The sequence below is a fragment of the Ctenopharyngodon idella genome, chromosome 8, assembly GCF_019924925.1.
Source record: "Ctenopharyngodon idella isolate HZGC_01 chromosome 8, HZGC01, whole genome shotgun sequence".
NCBI lineage: Eukaryota > Metazoa > Chordata > Actinopteri > Cypriniformes > Xenocyprididae > Ctenopharyngodon > Ctenopharyngodon idella.
In genome coordinates, this window is record NC_067227.1 from 32935657 (window position 1) to 32953706 (window position 18050).

The 18050-nt window shown below is 36.4% G+C and overlaps 3 protein-coding genes across 32 annotated transcripts in view; 1 reads left to right on the forward strand and 2 right to left on the reverse strand.

Moving 5' to 3' along the window:
• Nucleotides 1-3693, reverse strand: part of LOC127517704 (mucin-2-like) — a 27920-nt gene extending 24227 nt beyond the window's left edge. For 21 of the 27 annotated variants that reach the window (XM_051903718.1, XM_051903701.1, XM_051903722.1 and 18 more), the window contains exons 1-9: nucleotides 3171-3693; nucleotides 2626-2919; nucleotides 2291-2392; nucleotides 2076-2210; nucleotides 1791-1838; nucleotides 1110-1232; nucleotides 793-873; nucleotides 374-481; nucleotides 159-293 (exon numbers count right to left, since the gene is read on the reverse strand). In XM_051903718.1, coding sequence (XP_051759678.1) covers nucleotides 159-293; nucleotides 374-481; nucleotides 793-873; nucleotides 1110-1232; nucleotides 1791-1838; nucleotides 2076-2210; nucleotides 2291-2392; nucleotides 2626-2919; nucleotides 3171-3231 — 1087 coding nt within the window. In that variant the 5' untranslated portion in view covers nucleotides 3232-3693. The remainder of the gene's footprint in view (nucleotides 1-158; nucleotides 294-373; nucleotides 482-792; nucleotides 874-1109; nucleotides 1233-1790; nucleotides 1839-2075; nucleotides 2211-2290; nucleotides 2393-2625; nucleotides 2920-3170) is intronic. The other 6 variants (XM_051903698.1, XM_051903699.1, XM_051903700.1 and 3 more) reach the window with 6 other exon arrangements.
• The window catches only part of si:dkeyp-117b11.1 (B-cell linker protein), a 45947-nt gene that overhangs the window by 23392 nt on the left and 4505 nt on the right, over nucleotides 1-18050 (forward strand). Inside the window, exons 1-15 of one of the 3 annotated variants that reach the window (XM_051903727.1) lie at nucleotides 4478-4905; nucleotides 8434-8693; nucleotides 9336-9370; nucleotides 9476-9510; nucleotides 11650-11687; nucleotides 12318-12411; nucleotides 13882-13976; nucleotides 14085-14142; nucleotides 14757-14849; nucleotides 14949-14977; nucleotides 15063-15096; nucleotides 15192-15267; nucleotides 17318-17348; nucleotides 17434-17467; nucleotides 17561-17675. In XM_051903727.1, coding sequence (XP_051759687.1) covers nucleotides 8691-8693; nucleotides 9336-9370; nucleotides 9476-9510; nucleotides 11650-11687; nucleotides 12318-12411; nucleotides 13882-13976; nucleotides 14085-14142; nucleotides 14757-14849; nucleotides 14949-14977; nucleotides 15063-15096; nucleotides 15192-15267; nucleotides 17318-17348; nucleotides 17434-17467; nucleotides 17561-17675 — 770 coding nt within the window. In that variant the 5' untranslated portion in view covers nucleotides 4478-4905; nucleotides 8434-8690. Of the gene's footprint in view, nucleotides 1-3842; nucleotides 3949-4477; nucleotides 4906-8433; nucleotides 8694-9335; nucleotides 9371-9475; nucleotides 9511-11649; nucleotides 11688-12317; nucleotides 12412-13881; nucleotides 13977-14084; nucleotides 14143-14756; nucleotides 14850-14948; nucleotides 14978-15062; nucleotides 15097-15191; nucleotides 15268-17317; nucleotides 17349-17433; nucleotides 17468-17560; nucleotides 17676-18050 lie in introns of those variants that run through there. The other 2 variants (XM_051903729.1, XM_051903728.1) reach the window with 2 other exon arrangements.
• LOC127517705 (circumsporozoite protein) lies at nucleotides 3950-6796 on the reverse strand. 2 transcript variants are annotated; one of them, XM_051903725.1, is made up of 5 exons: nucleotides 6606-6789; nucleotides 6087-6362; nucleotides 5030-5878; nucleotides 4836-4924; nucleotides 3950-4358 (listed from the first exon to the last, which is right to left on the reverse strand). In XM_051903725.1, exons 1-5 carry the CDS (start codon nucleotides 6664-6666, stop codon nucleotides 4266-4268), a joined length of 1368 nt encoding a protein of 455 aa, XP_051759685.1. In that variant the 5' UTR covers nucleotides 6667-6789; the 3' UTR covers nucleotides 3950-4265. The 2 variants fall into 2 exon arrangements, with proteins under 2 accessions (XP_051759685.1, XP_051759686.1); XM_051903726.1 differs by lacking the exon at nucleotides 6087-6362 and having other exon boundaries at nucleotides 6606-6796.

Below are 18050 nucleotides of genomic sequence, written 5' to 3' on the forward strand. Positions count from 1 at the left end.
TCTTAATAGTAGTGAAGTACTCTTGTATTACAGACTAGAACACTCAACACAATCTGATTACTGAACTTGCACTGTCTTATATGAGGCTGTTGACATGCAGCCAGTGATTAATTTCAGCACAGATTAATCAGATTTTCAATATATATATTTCTGAATACCCGTGAGGCAGGTGGGTTTGAAATCAGGGCAGCAGTCGCGTAATCTCAGACAAGCAACATCACAATAACAGTTCAAGCGGCGACAGGTGCTATTCAATCCAGAGCAGCACAGACCTGGATTCCCACAACTTCCATCTATGACAGAAACATCAAACACGTCACTTAATGTAATAATATATGCCATAGTGAATTAATCACACACAAGAAATACTCACAAACGGGAGTCTGAGTTGTCGTTGTAGTAGTTGTTGCATTGGTCACTCCAGGCCGTGTGGTTACAGGGGTGGTTGTCGCATTACTGGTGTTACTAGTCACTGTGGTTACTAAAGTTAGAGAGAAAAAAGGTAGTATGGAGCCGCAGAGCTCTGTCTAAGCAAGTTGGGTTTAAACAACAAGGACAAGAAAATATTACTGTAAATGTACAGTATATGGGTGTTTTACACTAGTGGAATTAAACTGCATCATTCTTAAAGGACAGAAATGTGACATACAATACAATACAAAATACCAAAATGGCAAAAAAAACCAAAAAAAACATATTAGTGATTTCACGTTTGACTGTCCTTCGGTTGCAACAATGATGCTAAAACTAGACCTAAACATTCATACACACACAAACACACAGATGAATTACCTTGGGGTGGAGTTGCAGTGGAGTTGAATGGAGGGACTGTAGTAAAGTTTACTGGAGGGGCTGCAGTTGTGGTATTGAAAACTATAGAGAAGGTGACAGATGTCATGAATGTTGAATCTGAGAAGATTATTCATCTTGCATCTTGCAATAAATACAATTGATTACAGTGGCACTGACTGCAGTGCATAAAACATCAATCATCAAATTAGGAGCATACAAACTAAAACACAATCCTCTCAATCTCAACATACTTCAGCTCAAAGAGAGCTTCTGATTAAAGTGTAAACATCTCTATATCTGTGTATGTGAGTTCTTACTGCATGTGCTGTTGAGGTCGGGGCAGCAGTCATTGAGCTGTTTACAGGCCTCGTCACAAAAACAGCCTCTGAAACAGGTGTAGTTTACACCACTGCAGCACAGAGTCGGCTCTGAACACTTTCCTACAGGAGCAGTCAAGACGACAGTACAGTCAATAACATCATTATTATAAAGGATCAAACTCATTTTCAGCTGTGTCTCATTAGCCTCTTTAGCTCACCCTATAAAAGCCTGGTCAGTTCAGTTAGTCATTGCTAAGTCTTGTACATTTCTGAGCATTCTCCCTGGTTTCGTGTCTCTTAGTTTTTTGGATTCTCTGCCTGTTCCCCTGGATTTCTCTGTTCTGCCTCTGCCCTGGACTCTGTTATTGTTTGGACTGTTTGTTTGTGTTTTGACCTTTGCCAGTTTTGTGGATTACGATTGTGGAGTATCCTCAACTTTCGTGTCTTGGAGCAGTTTCATGACAATTACGTTATGTGGATGCATTTGGAGAATTTAACTATTAAAATAGAGCATTTTAACTCCACTCAAATGAACCAAATAATGTGAATGAAGTTAGTTAATGGTAATGAATGTCAGTAAAATCTTTATGCTTTTTAGCATAATTTAATGTTATTAAAAGCAAAAGTGCATTCTGTGTGAATATGATACAGAATAATTTAAAGAAATACACAACATACCTGTTAGTGGCAAAGTGTTTTGGTTTGTACTGTTGGTGCTGTTCTTGACTATAAAAAAGAAAAGAGGTGCAGGTTTATTAAAATGTCTTAAATCAAAATGTACAGAATATGTGCATTACTTAATTACTCTTAATAGTAGTGAAGTACTCTTGTATTACAGACTAGAACACTCAACACAATCTGATTACTGAACTTGCACTGTCTTATATGAGGCTGTTGACATGCAGCCAGTGATTAATTTCAGCACAGATTAATCAGATTTTCAATATATATATTTCTGAATACCCGTGAGGCAGGTGGGTTTGAAATCAGGGCAGCAGTCGCGTAATCTCAGACAAGCAACATCACAAAAACAGTTCACGCGGTGACAGGAGTTATTCAATCCAGAGCAGCACAGACCTGGATTCCCACAACTTCCATCTATGACAGAAACATCAAACACGTCACTTAATGTAATAATATATGCCATAGTGAATTAATCACACACAAGAAATACTCACAAACGGGAGTCTGAGTTGTCGTTGTAGTAGTTGTTGTTGCATTAGTCACTCCAGGCCGTGTGGTTACAGGGGTGGTTGTCGCATTACTGGGGTAATTGGTCACTAAAGTTAGAGAGCAAAAAGGTGGAATGGAGCCACAGAGCTCTGTCTAAGACATGGTTTGTACACAACAGGGACAAGGAAATATTTCTGTGAATGTGTATGGATGTTTTACTCTAGTGGAGTTAAACTGAATGTTTAATCATATTCTTAAAGGACAGAAATGTGATGTACAGTATAACAGAAGTCAGTTACTATAGCAATATAACGTTTAAATAATTAAGTTTTTGCCTCACATGTTGGTGGATTTACAGGAATTGCAGTCGTGGTAGCTGGTGGTGTAGGTGGCTCTGGAATTGTCGTTGGTAGTGATGCAGGTGTTGTAGTTGTAGTCTGTGGTGTTGAAGGTGGCGTTGTAGTTGTCGTTATTCCCGGTGTAAGAGGCGTTGTAGCTGTAGTCGTAGTCGGTGCTGGTGCAGGTGGTGTTGTGGCAGGTAAAGAGGTAATTGATGTGGTAGTTGTAGTAGTATCTGTGGTTAGTACTGCTGCAGTATTAGTTTGATCTGTGGTAGGTGGAGTGGAACTTTGAGCTGTGGAATGAAAAAGACTAATCTTTTATATCAACAATCAGCGAATTGGAAGCGTTTACAGTTTGTTCTCGTTTTGTTTAAAGGTGCAGTGTAATTATTCCATCTGTTTCTGAAAATCCTGATGGTGAATCTCAAAATCTCTCAAAGTGATTCAATGAGTGAAATTAGTCAAATAAGAGGTGGATCTAATTCTGTAATGAAAACTTTATCAAAATCTGACACACATACAGCTCAGCTGATGTGAATGTTACCTGTGGTTGAGCAGCTCATTGTGGCCAGCAGACAGCCGATGAGAATCACAGCGGGAGCCATCAGGATCAGTGTGTGTCAGACGTCTGCCAGTGATCTTCTGATCTGCATCTTCTCTTTGTCTTCTTATTTTCTGCCCTGGATCGTTTCATTTTCACCCATCATGTGTCTGTCCAGCCTCCTGTCAACACATACTGATTTCAGAGACAGATGAAGATGAAGCATGAGGGAAACAGAAATGTGATTTTTTTTTTTTTTTTTTTTTTTTTATCAAATTCTTTTTGAAGTAGTGCAACCAGGCCAATTCATGGTCCATTTGTGTGAGTGAATGTTGTTAGATCATGAGGTCATTCAGTGTGTTCACACTGCCATCAGCAGGTTGAGCTCAGGAACTGATGATCACCAGGTTTAGACGTTCACAGGTGTCGTGCTGCACAGACACAGACCGTCTCTTGTGAAGTTCAGTCTCATGACATCAAACTCTCTTGAAAGGCTTGATAACACTTCTTCTTTCTGACAGTGCTCTGTCTGTGGTCAGATGCATCTAAACATCAGACAAGAGAGAACAAAGTGCTTTAGTGAACCCGGTCGAAGGGCTTTCTGTTATTAACAGGGATAATCAGCTACCTGCTAAATCATCCACCTGCTTTGTAAATACTCAAACTCACACACATACTTTCAGCACGCTACTTACTGTCCTCATATACAAAGTTCTAGGAGATTTGCATCCAAACCTCACAGCAGAGAGCTTCTGATGAACTGAACACCTCATGCATTATGGTAGAGTACAATTATTTATATTTATTTCATGTTGCATGTTAAACATTTAGGAATCCAGACAGGAAAATAACCATACAGACAGGAATCGCCCCTCCCAAACAACAAAAACAACAAAACAGTTTCCAATCTCAGCTTCCATAGTTTGCATCACATGTATACAATGCTTCTATGTTTAAGATTACAGCACACAAAAATGAAATGATTGTGTTAACAATTGCAATATTTTAGTTGAACCATCACCATAAATAATATCATATTAAAATAGAAAAGTCCACCAGAGATGAGAACATGTATGTTCTTCTTGGCTGATTTCTGATTCAATCACATGGTGAAACCGGCTCAATTCTCGTGACCTCAAAGGAGTAGATGTCATTATACTCTCTTAAATAACTCTCCACCAAAGCGCCAACCTGAGAAACAAGATGAAAGTAAGTGAGAAAACAGCAGGTGCAGAAGAAGAAGAGCACAATAAAGCTGCGTCCCAATTCACTACTGTGTGTGTTTGTGTGGAAAAGATCTACTTTCATGAACACAAGAAGCAAAAATGGATAATTTCTAATTAGGCACAAAATAGAAACCTCCCCAAAAGTTCTTTCAGCCAATAGAATCACTTTGGGGCCTAAAGAGATGTGACGTCACACCTGTTGAATATCAACTCGATTGTAGAGCGACTGTGAGTCTGAAGCTGCACCAGCAGTTTATTGTAAAGAGTTTCATGAATTCAGCTTGATGCTAATGCTTTTAATTTAGTTAAAATACTGACATACTTTGGTTTGAAATTCTTAAAACTAAGTACTTTCCCATTACTAGCACACTTAAGTACATTTAGAGTGTAGTGTAAGTATGTGAACTGGATGCAGTCAAACAGTCAGAATCGCTCCTCTAACCTGACGCAGTGCAGCCTGACGCTCTTCTTCAGTGGACGACTCCTCGGCCAAAACCTCCACCTCTAGATTAGTGAGTAATGTGAGAACATCTGCAAAACACACATTAGTGATTTCAACTTTCACTGCTTCTCAGTTGCAACAGTGATAGTAAAACTTGACCTGCACGTTCATACACAAACACACAGATGAATTACCATTTGGTGGAGCTGCAGTGGGTGTGAATGGAGGAGCTCGAGTGGAGTTGAATGGAGGGTTTCCGGTGAAGTTGAATGGAGGAGCTCGAGTGGAGTTGAATGGAGGGTTTCCGGTGGAGTTGAATGGAGGAGCTCGAGTGGAGTTGAATGGAGGGTTTGCGGTGAAGTTGAATGGAGGGTTTCCGGTGGAGTTGAATGGAGGGTTTCCGGTGGAGTTGAATGGAGGGTTTGCGGTGAAGTTGAATGGAGGGTTTCCGGTGGAGTTGAATGGAGGGTTTGCAGTGGAGTTGAATGGAGGGTTTGCAGTGGAGTTGAATGGAGGGTTTGCAGTGGAGTTGAATGGAGGGTTTGCAGTGGAGTTGAATGGAGGGTTGAATGGAGGGTTTGCAGTGGAGTTGAATGGAGGGTTTGCGGTGAAGTTGAATGGAGGGTTTGCGGTGAAGTTGAATGGAGGGTTTCCGGTGGAGTTGAATGGAGGGTTTGCGGTGAAGTTGAATGGAGGGTTTGCGGTGGAGTTGAATGGAGGGTTTGCGGTGAAGTTGAATGGAGGGTTTGCGGTGGAGTTGAATGGAGGGTTTGCGGTGAAGTTGAATGGAGGGTTTCCGGTGGAGTTGAATGGAGGGTTTGCGGTGGAGTTGAATGGAGGGTTTGCTGTGGAGTTGAATGGAGGGTTTGCGGTGAAGTTGAATGGAGGGTTTGCAGTGGAGTTGAATGGAGGGTTTGCAGTGGAGTTGAATGGAGAGTTTAATGGAGGGATTGCAGTGGAGTTGAATGGAGGAGCTTGAGTGGAGTTGAATGGAAGGTTTGCAGTGGAGTTGACTGGAGGGGCTGCAGTTGTGGTAGTGAAAACTATAGAGAAAGTGACAGATGTAATGAAACACTGATCAAAACAGAATACTTTCAAAAACACACTATCATCTCAATCTCTCAACATATTTCTGCTCAAAGAGAGCTTCTGATTAAAATTAGCCCAATAAACAAATCTCTGTATCTGTGTATGTGCTGTTGAGGTATGATATATGCCATAGTGAATTAATCAAACACAAGAAACACTTACACAAAGGAGCCATTGCAGTAGTTGTTGCATTCGTTGTAGTTGCATTTGGTGACACGTTAGTTGCATTAGACGGTGTGTTAGTTGCATTAAGTGATGTGTTAGTTGTGTTGGATGCCATGTTAGTTGGGTTAGGTGAAGTGGTAGTTGCGTTGGCCAATATGTTAGTGTCGTTGGGGAAAGCGGTATTTGCATTTGCCGAACTCAGAGTTGCATTGGCCAACAAATCAGTTGCGTTAGGTGATGCAGTAGTAGCATTAATTGATGTGGTAGTCTGAGCTGTGAAATGAAAGAAAAAATATTTGTTAATATTAACAATGAGAGAATCTGAAGCATTTACAGTTTGTTCTTGTTTAAACGATGCAGTGTAATTATTCCAACTGTTTCTGAATCATTCCTGATGGTGCTTCTCAAAATCTTTCAAAGTGATTAAAATGAGTGAAATCAGAGGTGGATCTAATTACGTAATGAAAACTTTATCAAAATCTGACGCACATACAGCTCAGCTGATGTGAATGTTACCTGTGGTTGAGCAGCTCATTGTGGCCAGCAGACAGCCGATGAGAATCACAGCGGGAGCCATCAGGATCAGTGTGTGTCAGACGTCTGCCAGTGATCTTCTGACCTGCCTCGTCTTTTAGTGCTCCGGATTGTTTCCAGAGTCCAGCCCTCTGCCAGCACACAATGATGCCAGAGACAGATAAATCAAAAGACCTTTTCTCAGGTTATGTGCATGACTGATCAAACATCTCAGTTTATCCTGAAATACTGGTTATGATGCTATTAAAATATCTGAATGTCTGATAAAGATTTCCAGGCTTTCACAGTGTGTAGGATTTTCTTTCTGTCGCATTGACCATGTCCTACACACCTGCACACTTGATGAGATTTTGAGATTATGCTACTATGAAATAACAAACGTCATCCGAACAATAAATACACGTCACTTCATAATTCTTATTTCAGGCTAAAGATAAAATTTATTTTTATGCTGTGTCATCTTGTACTCACCATCATGTCCTGCCCAAAACTGTGCGACTTCTTCTTGAAGCACTAAAGATGAATGTAAGAATGTCCTGGTTGCTCTTTTCCATATAATGAAAGTGCTGAGCACCAAAATGAGAAAAAAGCATTATAAAAGTAACATGACAGTAGTTCATACAACACATTTTCCAAGTCATTTAATACCTTTAAATTACAAAAAGACTGAAATTTAAGCCATTGTTCAGTTATTATCTTGCTTTCTGTAGCTCTGAAGAAAATTACTTGCAGATAGGAAGATGTTCAGAATTAATGTTAATGAAAAAAGACTTTATTCCAAGTAGCTTTAAGTGAGTAAAGCAATATAAAACTAAATAAATGTTGTTCTTTTGAACTTTCTATTCATCAAAGAATCCTAAAAAATAAAATGCATCACAGTTTCCACAAACATATTATCTGTTTTCAACACTGATAATAATCAGAAATGTTTCTTGAGCAGCAAATCATCATATTAGAATGATTTCTGAAGGATCATGTGACACTGAAGACTGGAGTAATGATGCTGAAAATTCAGCTTTGATCACAGGAATAAATGACATATTACTATATATTCACACAGAAAACTGTATTGTATTAATATTTCACTGTTTTACTGCATTTCTGATCAAATAAATGCAGCCTTAATGAGCAGAAGAGACTTCTTTCAATAAATCTTACAGGAGTATGATTATAATAAATCATGCAGGAGTATAATTTGATATTACATGAGTATGAATAAATATGATTACTCCAATTATCATTTTGGCTATTTATGTATTTCAAATTTGTACGAATTTATCATTTACACAATTTATCATTTAGTCATATCTGTTGTAAAGCCTTCAGGCAGGAAGACGAGAAGTTGAGTTGTTCGTGCTGGTTTAATATAATGTTAGAAAGAATTTTGATCAGATATGTTTAAGGGAGATAAAGCAAGTACGTATTTCCAGCATGTTTGCAATATTTGTAAGCTACAAGTCTTGTTTTACATGCTCCATCAAAAACAAAACCAACATTTCAATAGCTAGTTTCACCAACAATTGCCAGAGAGAAACTGCGGTTCTCTGCATTAAAATAATCTGTTTCATTTAAACTTGATGCATTGCAAACTGGTCCATGGTCCATTTGTGTGTGTGAATGCTGTGAACATGAGGTCATTCAGTGTGTTCACACCGCCATCAGCAGGTTGAGCTCAGGAACTGATGATCACCAGGGTTTGGAAACGTTCACAGGTGTCGTGCTGCACAGACACAGACCGTCTCTTGTAATGTTTCATGTCATCAAACTCTGTTCCTCTGAAAGGCTTGATAACACTTCTTCTTTCTGACAGTGCTCCGTCTGTGGTCAGATGCATCTAAACATCCAACGAGAGAGAACAAAGTGCTTTAGTGAACCCGATCGAAGGGCTTTCTGTTATTAACAGGGATAATCAGCTACCTGCTAAATCATCCACCTGCTATGCAAATACTCAAACTCACACACACACTTTCAGCACGCTACTTACTGTCCTCATATACAAAGTTCTAGGAGATTTGCATCCAAACCTCACAGCAGAGAGCTTCTGATGAACTGAACACCTCATGCATTATGGTAAAGTACAATTATTTACATTTATTTCATGTTGCATGTTAGGAATCCAGACAAAATTGACATGTTATGGGCATTTTGAGTTGGTTTCAGGTGCTGTTTTATATGTAAACATCAACCTAATCATAATTTGGTGTGATTATGTAGTAGTAGTTTCATTTATTACCTGTAATTGATGTCAGATACTGTATGTATCACATATATTTCAGAAAGGTTAGTTGTTTTTTACTTTAAATGCTCCTTTGCTAATGTTTCAGCTTCACATTGAATAAAGTGTTGCATTGTTCTCTGTATGATGCAATTGAACCACTGATCTGATAAAAACCGGAAAATGGCAACGTTTCAGCTTCCCCTTACCTAGCCAACCCAGCTGAATAGTTATGAAGGAAAAAGTGATGTGCTGTTTTTCTCTCTGACATTATTTATATTTATATTACACACTCCATCCATACACATTTACACAATCTTTTACTATCCGGGACGTGTTTAACAAAACCAGCTGGTAAAGATCGATACATGTTGTTCTTGTTAGACATTGAGTCTGACTTGGGAAGAAAAATGTGAATGTGTACATTTTGTTATGAGTGTTTTGGTCACCAGAGAAATACTGTATTGCTCAGAAAAGGGTTATTTCTTTGTTTTTAGAGTTTCTTTGGGAAGTTTGGGAAAACATCTGTACTGTAAGTACTAAAGTGTTTTTTTTTTTTTTTTTTTCCATCAAATGTTAATTTTTCCACCTGTACATCTTGCATCACTCTAATTTACCTGTTTTTTCTTCTGTATAGACATAGTGGACCACCCGCCCCACCCAGGAGAACAGGTGCATTCATGACAATAGGCCCTACTTGTGTAAAAACAGTCAAAAGATTAAAACATCCATGTATTTGCTCCCCCTAACATAAAGACTTTAGTTTGAAATTAAGGTATAGGGGATAATCACTACTATTAGTCATACTTTCAATCACTATTTCTTAATTTAATTGGTTTGAATTACCTTTTAACTTGCAGCTCACGTATATTTTAATAATTAATTAAAAGTACAAATGAACTATGTAGCTTCTCAGTTAATAAGAGGTTATATCAACTGTTCATATAAGAATAATACAATAAGTTTGGCCGAACTATATATAACTACAAAAGCAAAAACAAAACCGCAGTGAATATTAGTTACAACGTGGATATTTAAAATGTAAGCAAATAACGTTAGGCTAATATATAAAAACGCAAAAACCTCAAATTTATTAAACAAATAGGCCTACAAATATAATAGCATTATATGTATACACATACAGACCTTTCAAACAGCAGAGAGGTTGGTTAGTTTGCATATTAATGGCTCACAGTATATTAATTCCTTGTGGTTTTTTCCCCTCGGGTCATTTCTCTTTCTGCCACCTCAAAATGCTTTAAACAGTAAACAACAAGAGCACCAAAGACTTAAATAATCAAAAATAAGCAAGTGTTTTTGCTTTGTATGTTGTATTTTCTGTGTTTCTGTCGAACGTGAACATTTTGGGGAAGGTGTTTTGAAGGAATCGAACTCGAGTTCCCAGCATGCACCGCGGCATGAATAAATTATACAGGGTTACTTGTGCTGTTTATTTTGTTTTATGGTTTATCGTTTTTATTTTTGCTGCCGTTGTATATGTAGTCAGTATTAGTTACTTCATGTGATGATAATTCAGAGTTCGTATTTATTTTCTTATTATTTTTGTCATTGTTAAAGGTGCAATATGTAAGAATTTTGCGGTAAAATATCCAAAAACCACTAGGCCAGTGTTATATATTTTGTTCACTTGAGTACTTATATCCCAAATGTTTGCAACTATTTGTAAATCGTGAGAAAATTGCAATTTTAACCAAGGCTCCGGGACATGTGAGGAGTCGCCTGTCAATTGCGTCATACCAGCGTTACCCTCGGTTTCCGGTTTTATTTTGTAGAAACCATGGAAACACCAAAGACGCTTTAATATTTACATGTTTTAATAGGCAAGGGAACAACTGTTTTGATATATTTATAGACAGAAAACTAATTGTTGTTATAAAGCTCAACACGTTTAGTCTTGTTTAAATTTAATTTTCTTGATTTTTTTTTTTTTTTTTTTTTTTTTGCGAGTACCATGCTTTACCATGCCTCAGAGAAAAACGCTATTTTGTGAAGTAGCTAACATAGCATAATCAGATGCAGCTTTATTTTTAGTAACAGTAATACAGAATTTTCTCCATCATACAATAAGTTTTAAAATTAATTACATGCCATTTATTAACACAAGCCATCCAGCATTTAATATGATATTCTTAAATCGATCTATCTTACTGCAGTGTGTCTCAAACAAGTGTCTCACAGCAGCCGCCGAGCGAACGCACAGAGTAACGTTATAACATCATTTTCAAAACGCTCAAATGTATCTAATATGATAAACAGAGCTGTGTTACCTCATACTCATGACCGGAAAAGCGGAAGCAGCGCCGGCGGCTGTGGCATAATAAAAGCTCCACTGCTCACGGCGTGTGTTGCGCAATCGTTTCGGCGGCCTCGTTCATTTCACACAACACTCGGTCCTGCTCTGCTTCATACTACAGTAACGTTAATAATCGCCTCCAAGAACATGATTCCCGAGTCCTATCCCAATTCTTTTCCACCGGCTGTGAGGTGAAGACCACATGTCCCAAGATTCCGTGCTCAAACTCTGCGTCATCAAGCTACGCCTTTTTTTTGAATAGGCCTCTAGCGACCTCTAGCGGACAGAAAATATTACATATTGCACCTTTAATGTGAATATCGAGGTTCTTGCGCGTTTCTGTCTTTTTATTTATCCGTAATCGCTTCATACTCTGTCGCATTTAACCACAAACACAAGAATAGCAGTCAGAATTAAATGCAGAGTATTGTATTGATCTATAAATTTTTGTTTCTTCAAGCTTTGTGTGACCTCATTCCAACTCTTAAACATTGTAGATAACAGCTCTGCATACGGCTGGCCAGAAGGGGAATTTGTAAGTATTGTGCAAAGATCACCTGTCTAAAATACAGACACACACAAGGTTAAAAGGTGTGGTAACAGCAGTGTTTATCTTTCTTCCTGTTGCTTGTCACCACAAGGTATCAGTTCCCTTACCATATTAATAGATAATTGCTGATTTTTGTGAGACACTTTCATGACGTCATCATGATACATCTACTGTCAGTCAGTCTTCCTTTTTCAGTGACATGTAATTCTCTTTTTTTATTTTCTTTTTCCCCCTCATTGGTATGTGTTATTAATTGTGTACTGTTTTGAGCATTAATAATAATTAAAATACATATATATATATAATATAATATATATATTTTCTGAGTGCTGTGATGTCAACAGTTTGTTTATCAGGTTTTGGATCTCTCATTGGATTTCTTGCATTTTGTTGAATACACAGCTACTTTTGAAAGGAAGAAATGCTTCCTTCCTGCCCTCTGATTAATCTGAAGCTGTATAACTGTAACATAAGGCATAATCACTCAGTATGACTATTTACCTCTTGTGACCCAGTTAGTGATACATCTGAGCTGTTATATTTTATTATTTGATGTATTTTATTTTAGAAACTTCTGAATATAATCTTTGTTTACTTCAATCTGTGCATTTACAGGATGAAGAAGATGGTGATACATATGAAGCCCCACCATGTGAGCGTCCCACCATTAAAGCCCCGCCTCGCCAAGTGGAGGAGAACGTTTACCTGGGTACATCTATCTAGCTATCTATCAATCTATCTATCTATTTATCGATCGATCGTTGGTTTGTTTGCTCGTTCGTTTATCCGTTCTATCATTCGTTGTATCATTCGATTGTTCGTTGTATTATTCGTTCTATTGTTCGTTGTATCATTCATTCTATCGTTCTATTTTTGTTCTATCATTCTATCGCTCGTTCTATCCTTTAGTCATTCTATCGTTCATTCTATCATTCGTTCTATCGTTTTATTCTATCATTCTATCATTCATTGTATCATTCGATCGTTCGTTCTATCATTCAATTGTTCGTTCTGTCATTCTATTGTTCATTCTATCATTCGTTCTATCGTTTGTTCTGTCGTTTTATCATTCATTCTATCGTTTGTCTGTTGGTTCGCTCGTTTGTTCGCTTGCTCATTCATTTGCTCGTTTGCTCATTCTATCATTCATTCTATCATTAATTGTATCATTCGATCTTTTGTTCTATCATTCTATCGTTCATTTTATCGTTTGTTGGTTTGCTCGTTCGCTCGCTCTCTCGTTCATTTACTCATTTGTTCATTCTATCATTCACTGTATCATTCGATCGTTCGTTGTATCATTTGTTGTACCATTCAGTCGTTCGTTCTATCATTCGTTCTATCATTCAGTTGTTCGTTCTATCATTCTATTGTTCATTCTATCATTCGTTCTATCATTTGTTCTGTCGTTTTATCATTCATTCTATCATTCATTGTATCATTCGATCGTTCGTTGTATCATTTGTTGTATCACTCGATTTTTTTGTTCAATCATTCATTCTATCATTCAGTTGTTCGTTCTATCATTCTATTGTTCATTCTATCATTCGTTCTATTGTTTGTTCTGTCATTTTATCGTTCATTCTATCATTCATTTTATCGTTCATTCTATCGTTTGTCTGTTGGTTCACTCGTTTGTTCGCTCACTCGTTCATTTACTCATTCGTTCATTCTATCATTCATTGTATCCTTCGATCATTCGTTGTATCATTTGTTGTATCATTCGTTCTATCATTCAATTGTTTGTTCTATCATTCTATTGTTTATTCTATCATTCGTTCTATCGTTTGTCTGTTGGTTCGCTCATTCATTCATTCTATCATTCATTGTATCATTCGATCGTTTGTTGTATCATTTGTTGTACCATTCTATTGTTTGTTCTATCATTCTATCAGTCTATCATTCTTTTCGTTCTATCATTCGTTCTGTCATTCTATTGTTTGTTCTATCGTTCGTTCTATCATTTGTTGATATCTGTTTATCTAAATTACCACAAATGGCTTACTTAGTTATCTTTGCATGGATTGTAATATTGAAAAATATTTGACCATTAAAAAATATACACAGGTATTTTATTTTATATTTTTATTGTTTATAGGAATTAATTATGCTGACAAATTTATATTTAATGTGATAATATTTTTGATTTATTTTCTAATATAGCGTTTTTTCTTCATAGGTTTTCCAGACAGGAGCCCAAACCCTGTTATTCCCAAAAGACAGGCAGCACTGCCGCCACGACCAGCCAAGATCCTCCCAATAGGGAAAAGCACAGTAAAAAAAACATCAAATTATTGCAATATCTGTGTCTTTAATATGAGTTAATTTAACAGAAGAGGCATGTGTAACTTTTAGATTCAGTTATGCTTGTTTTGCTTCTAGAAGCCAGAGCCACCTCATGATCCAGAAGAGTTTTACATCGACCCCAATGATGGCAAACGTGAGTCTCTTTGAACTCTGTTTCTATCTTTCTATCTCTTTGAACCTGTTTCTATCAGCCTCTCATGTGTCTGTAATATTTTGTAGAAGAGTTTGTTGTTTGAGCTTTGGTTTACATACTTGAATTTCTCCCCTCATTTTCTTGGCTTTTTTTCTGTCAAATAAAGGCAAAACAAGCCCATCAGCGTTGTATTTTTGTTCAAAAGTCTGGGGTCAGTAAGATTTTGTAATGTTTTGAAAGTCTCACCAAGGCTGCGTTTATTTGATTAAAAATACAGTAAAAACAGCAATATTGTGAAATATTTTTACAATTTAAAATAACTGATTTCTATGTGAATATATTGTAAAATGTAATTTATTTCTGTGATGCAAAGCTGAATTTTCAGCATCTTTAATCCATTCAGTGTCACATGATCCTTCAGAAATTCTAGGATTCTTTGATGAATAGAAAGTTTAAAAAAAAAACTGCATATAATATACATTATAAATGTCTTTACTGTCACTTTTGATCAATTTGATGCTGATTTAAAGTATTAATTTCTTTAAAAAAAATCTTACTGACCCCAGAGATTTGAAAGGTAGTGTACTCTTCAACATTATATTCTCTGTCTGTAGCCCCTGAGGTGATACGTAAAGATAAACCTGGTAAAAAAGCCCCACCTAAGAGACCCCCGATGAGACCTCCACCGGCCCCTCAGCAGGACGAAGGTCATTTCAAGACTATGTTCATCAAATAGATTTTCATATTGGATTTTATTAGTTGATGACACACTGCACTTGTAGTTACTGTACTCTCTGACCTTCTAGACGTTTACTTGGACCCAAATGAAGGACAGGTAAGCTTGACTGAACATCTAAAATGATAGTCTTGTCAGATGTCATGTGATCATTTTAATATTGTTCTATTTTTGTTTCTGTCAGGATGATGATGATACCTATTTAGAGCCTGTAGCAGGTCAGTGCTCCATGAATTTATAGCTTAAAATGATTTTATAGAATGATGACGTGACTTTAAATCATATTTGTCATTCGTTGTTTTATTTTTTCCAGAACCTCCTTCACCCCGAAACCCGATCCGTGTGCCGATGCCCCCTAAAAGTGTAGGGCGAGACCCTCTACCACCAATGTACGTATGTCTCTGTATGTCTAAATCAGGCTTAATATAGTTCAATATAACTAAAAGCATAAATATCACCTGAAAAAAAATTAACGTTAACTGAAATAAAGTTTAAAAACTTTATTTCAGCTAGCTGCCAAAGCTAGTAATAGTTGCTTGTAATAGTATCTATTCAGTGTTATCAAAAGGTGTGATGAAGTTATGAAATGGCCATGAGGTTTTGTGCGAGGAGAGAGTTTGCTGCCAATACAGTAAATGTTCTCACTGTACCATATGACTGAATCTATCCTGTAGTTGATCTTTACAGATGAAGGGTGAGTTACAGTAATGTGGCAGTCTTTACCATGGTAATCTGTTTGCAGTATCACATAGCATACATACTATAATGTAAAATGCTGCATTTGATGCTATCTTTCTCTCTTCTTCTGATGTATATCTGATCAAGCTGATGTTATACAGTCATTGACTGTTTCAATGTTTTCCCTTGTATGCCTTCCTGCTCTGTTCACAAATTGCAAATCTCTCTGACACACATTTTATCCCCTTACCTACCCATAACAGAAAACTTTCTGATAATTTAGATTTTCAAAAAAGATCATTCTGTATGATTTATAAGCCTTTTTCCTCATGGGGAGCAAAAAAATGTCCCAACAAGGTCAGAATTTACTGGTATTACTGTTCGTGTTTGGTCCCCATATTGTAGGGCATATCATGACCACACACACACACACACACACACACACACACACACACACACACACACACACACACACTTTGAACACAGTGGTTAGAATCTAAGATAAATCATAAAAATTAATTACTTATGATTATCCATATCGGAAATTGCAAACAAAGTAGAAACTATATCTATACAATCTGTATCTATAGAAATCACCAAATGATTCATTGATTAACCATTAAGATCATTTGGATTAAATAATAGAAAAATGTATTAAACTGAACGAAAAGAGATGCAAACGAAAAGTTTGATAGTAATAGCATTATGAAAGGCAGTTACTATGAATGAAACATTTATATAGATGAAACACTCATTTTGTACTAACACTATTGAAAACATGCTGAAATGTTTGAAAAAAGTGTGTGTGTGCTGTCGAATCGATTAATCATGATTATCTCATCTAACATATGTTTGTAAATATATAATATGTGTGCGTGCTGTCAAATCAATTAATCGCAATTAATCTTATCTAACATATGTTTGTAAATATATAATATATATGTGTGTGCTGTCGAATCGATTAATCGTGATTAATCTCATCTAACATTCAATATTGAACCTTTTCACAATATTCTAATTTTCTGAGATACTGAATTTGGGATTTTCCTTAGTTGTCAGTTATAATCATCAAAATTAAAAGAAATGAACATTTGAAATATATCAGTCTGTGTGTGATGAATGAATATAATATACAAGTTTCACTTTTTGAATAGAATTAGTGAAATAAATCAACTTTTTGATTATATTCTAATTATATGACCAGCACCTGTATATGTGCGTGCTGTCGAATCGATTAATCGCAATTAATCTCATCTAACATATGTTTGTAAATATATAATATATATATGTGCATGCTGTCGAATCGATTAATCGCATCTAACATGTAAGTTTGTAAATATATAATATGTGTGGTGTCAAATCGATTAATCGCGATTAATCGCCTCTAACATATAAATTTGTAAGTATATAGATAAAAATACTAAAACTAAAATACAAAAATTATTTACAATTTATAATATTAATTATATTATTTATATATTATTATTTATGTTATAATAATTATTTTTATATTATATTTTTAAAAAAGTAACAACTTTACATTAAAGGAGGGACCCGAGACTACAGTAGAGACCAGAATATCTCAGAGACTTGAGGCGGGAATCTCCTCAATTAGGCCAGTAAGAAACTGCCTAGCAACACCCTAGTAATCACTCATAACCGGCGAATACTTTCCCATCTGGCATCCTGGTGATTTTTACATAGGAGAGCATCTAGTTTGCAAAATCTAGTATGGTAATGCTATTTCTTCTTGTCTTACAGAATGAAACCACCTGTTCCGAGAGCCCATTCTGTAAGTACTGTACTAGTACTAGACACTCATCCATTCATTACAGTGATTTTCTCTTGAGATCTGATTTATTTGTCGGTTTCCTCAGAGTTCGCTCCTGGTCAGTGACTCTCTGAGCAAAGGTTAGTGATTTTCTCTACTTTAGACATGTGTTTGACTCTTGCAGTTATGAGCCACATGTACAGCTTCTCTTGACCTCTCGTCTGATTGTTTAGGTCCGCCACCAGAAATAAAAATCAGAAGTAGCACTGTTTCTGGCCAGCTGCCTCCACCTGCACTAAACAGCAAACCAGTTCCTCCCATCATCATCCCCAAAGAACTCAAACCCAGGTGCGTCTGTGAAGCCTTTACATGAAATGGTTCAGATACATTTCACAATAAAATCGAAGGAATTATATTGTGCGTAAAATATATTTTGAGTTCAGTAAGAATATTTGTATTGTGACACTATTTTCATGAATATTCCCCCAAACTTGCCCGATTCTCAGTCATCCAGTGTAAAGCAAAAAATGAATTTTCATTAAAATAATGTGAAAAAATAACAATATTTAAAATGTATACCTCATAGTTGTATTTGTTACATGGCTTTTTATTCATGCTTAATTTATTAAAGATAATATTGGATGAATTTTCAAGTGTTGTTTTAGTATCGCTGATATACTATTATAGCTTTTGTTAATATTTTGATTTTATTTTTATATATAT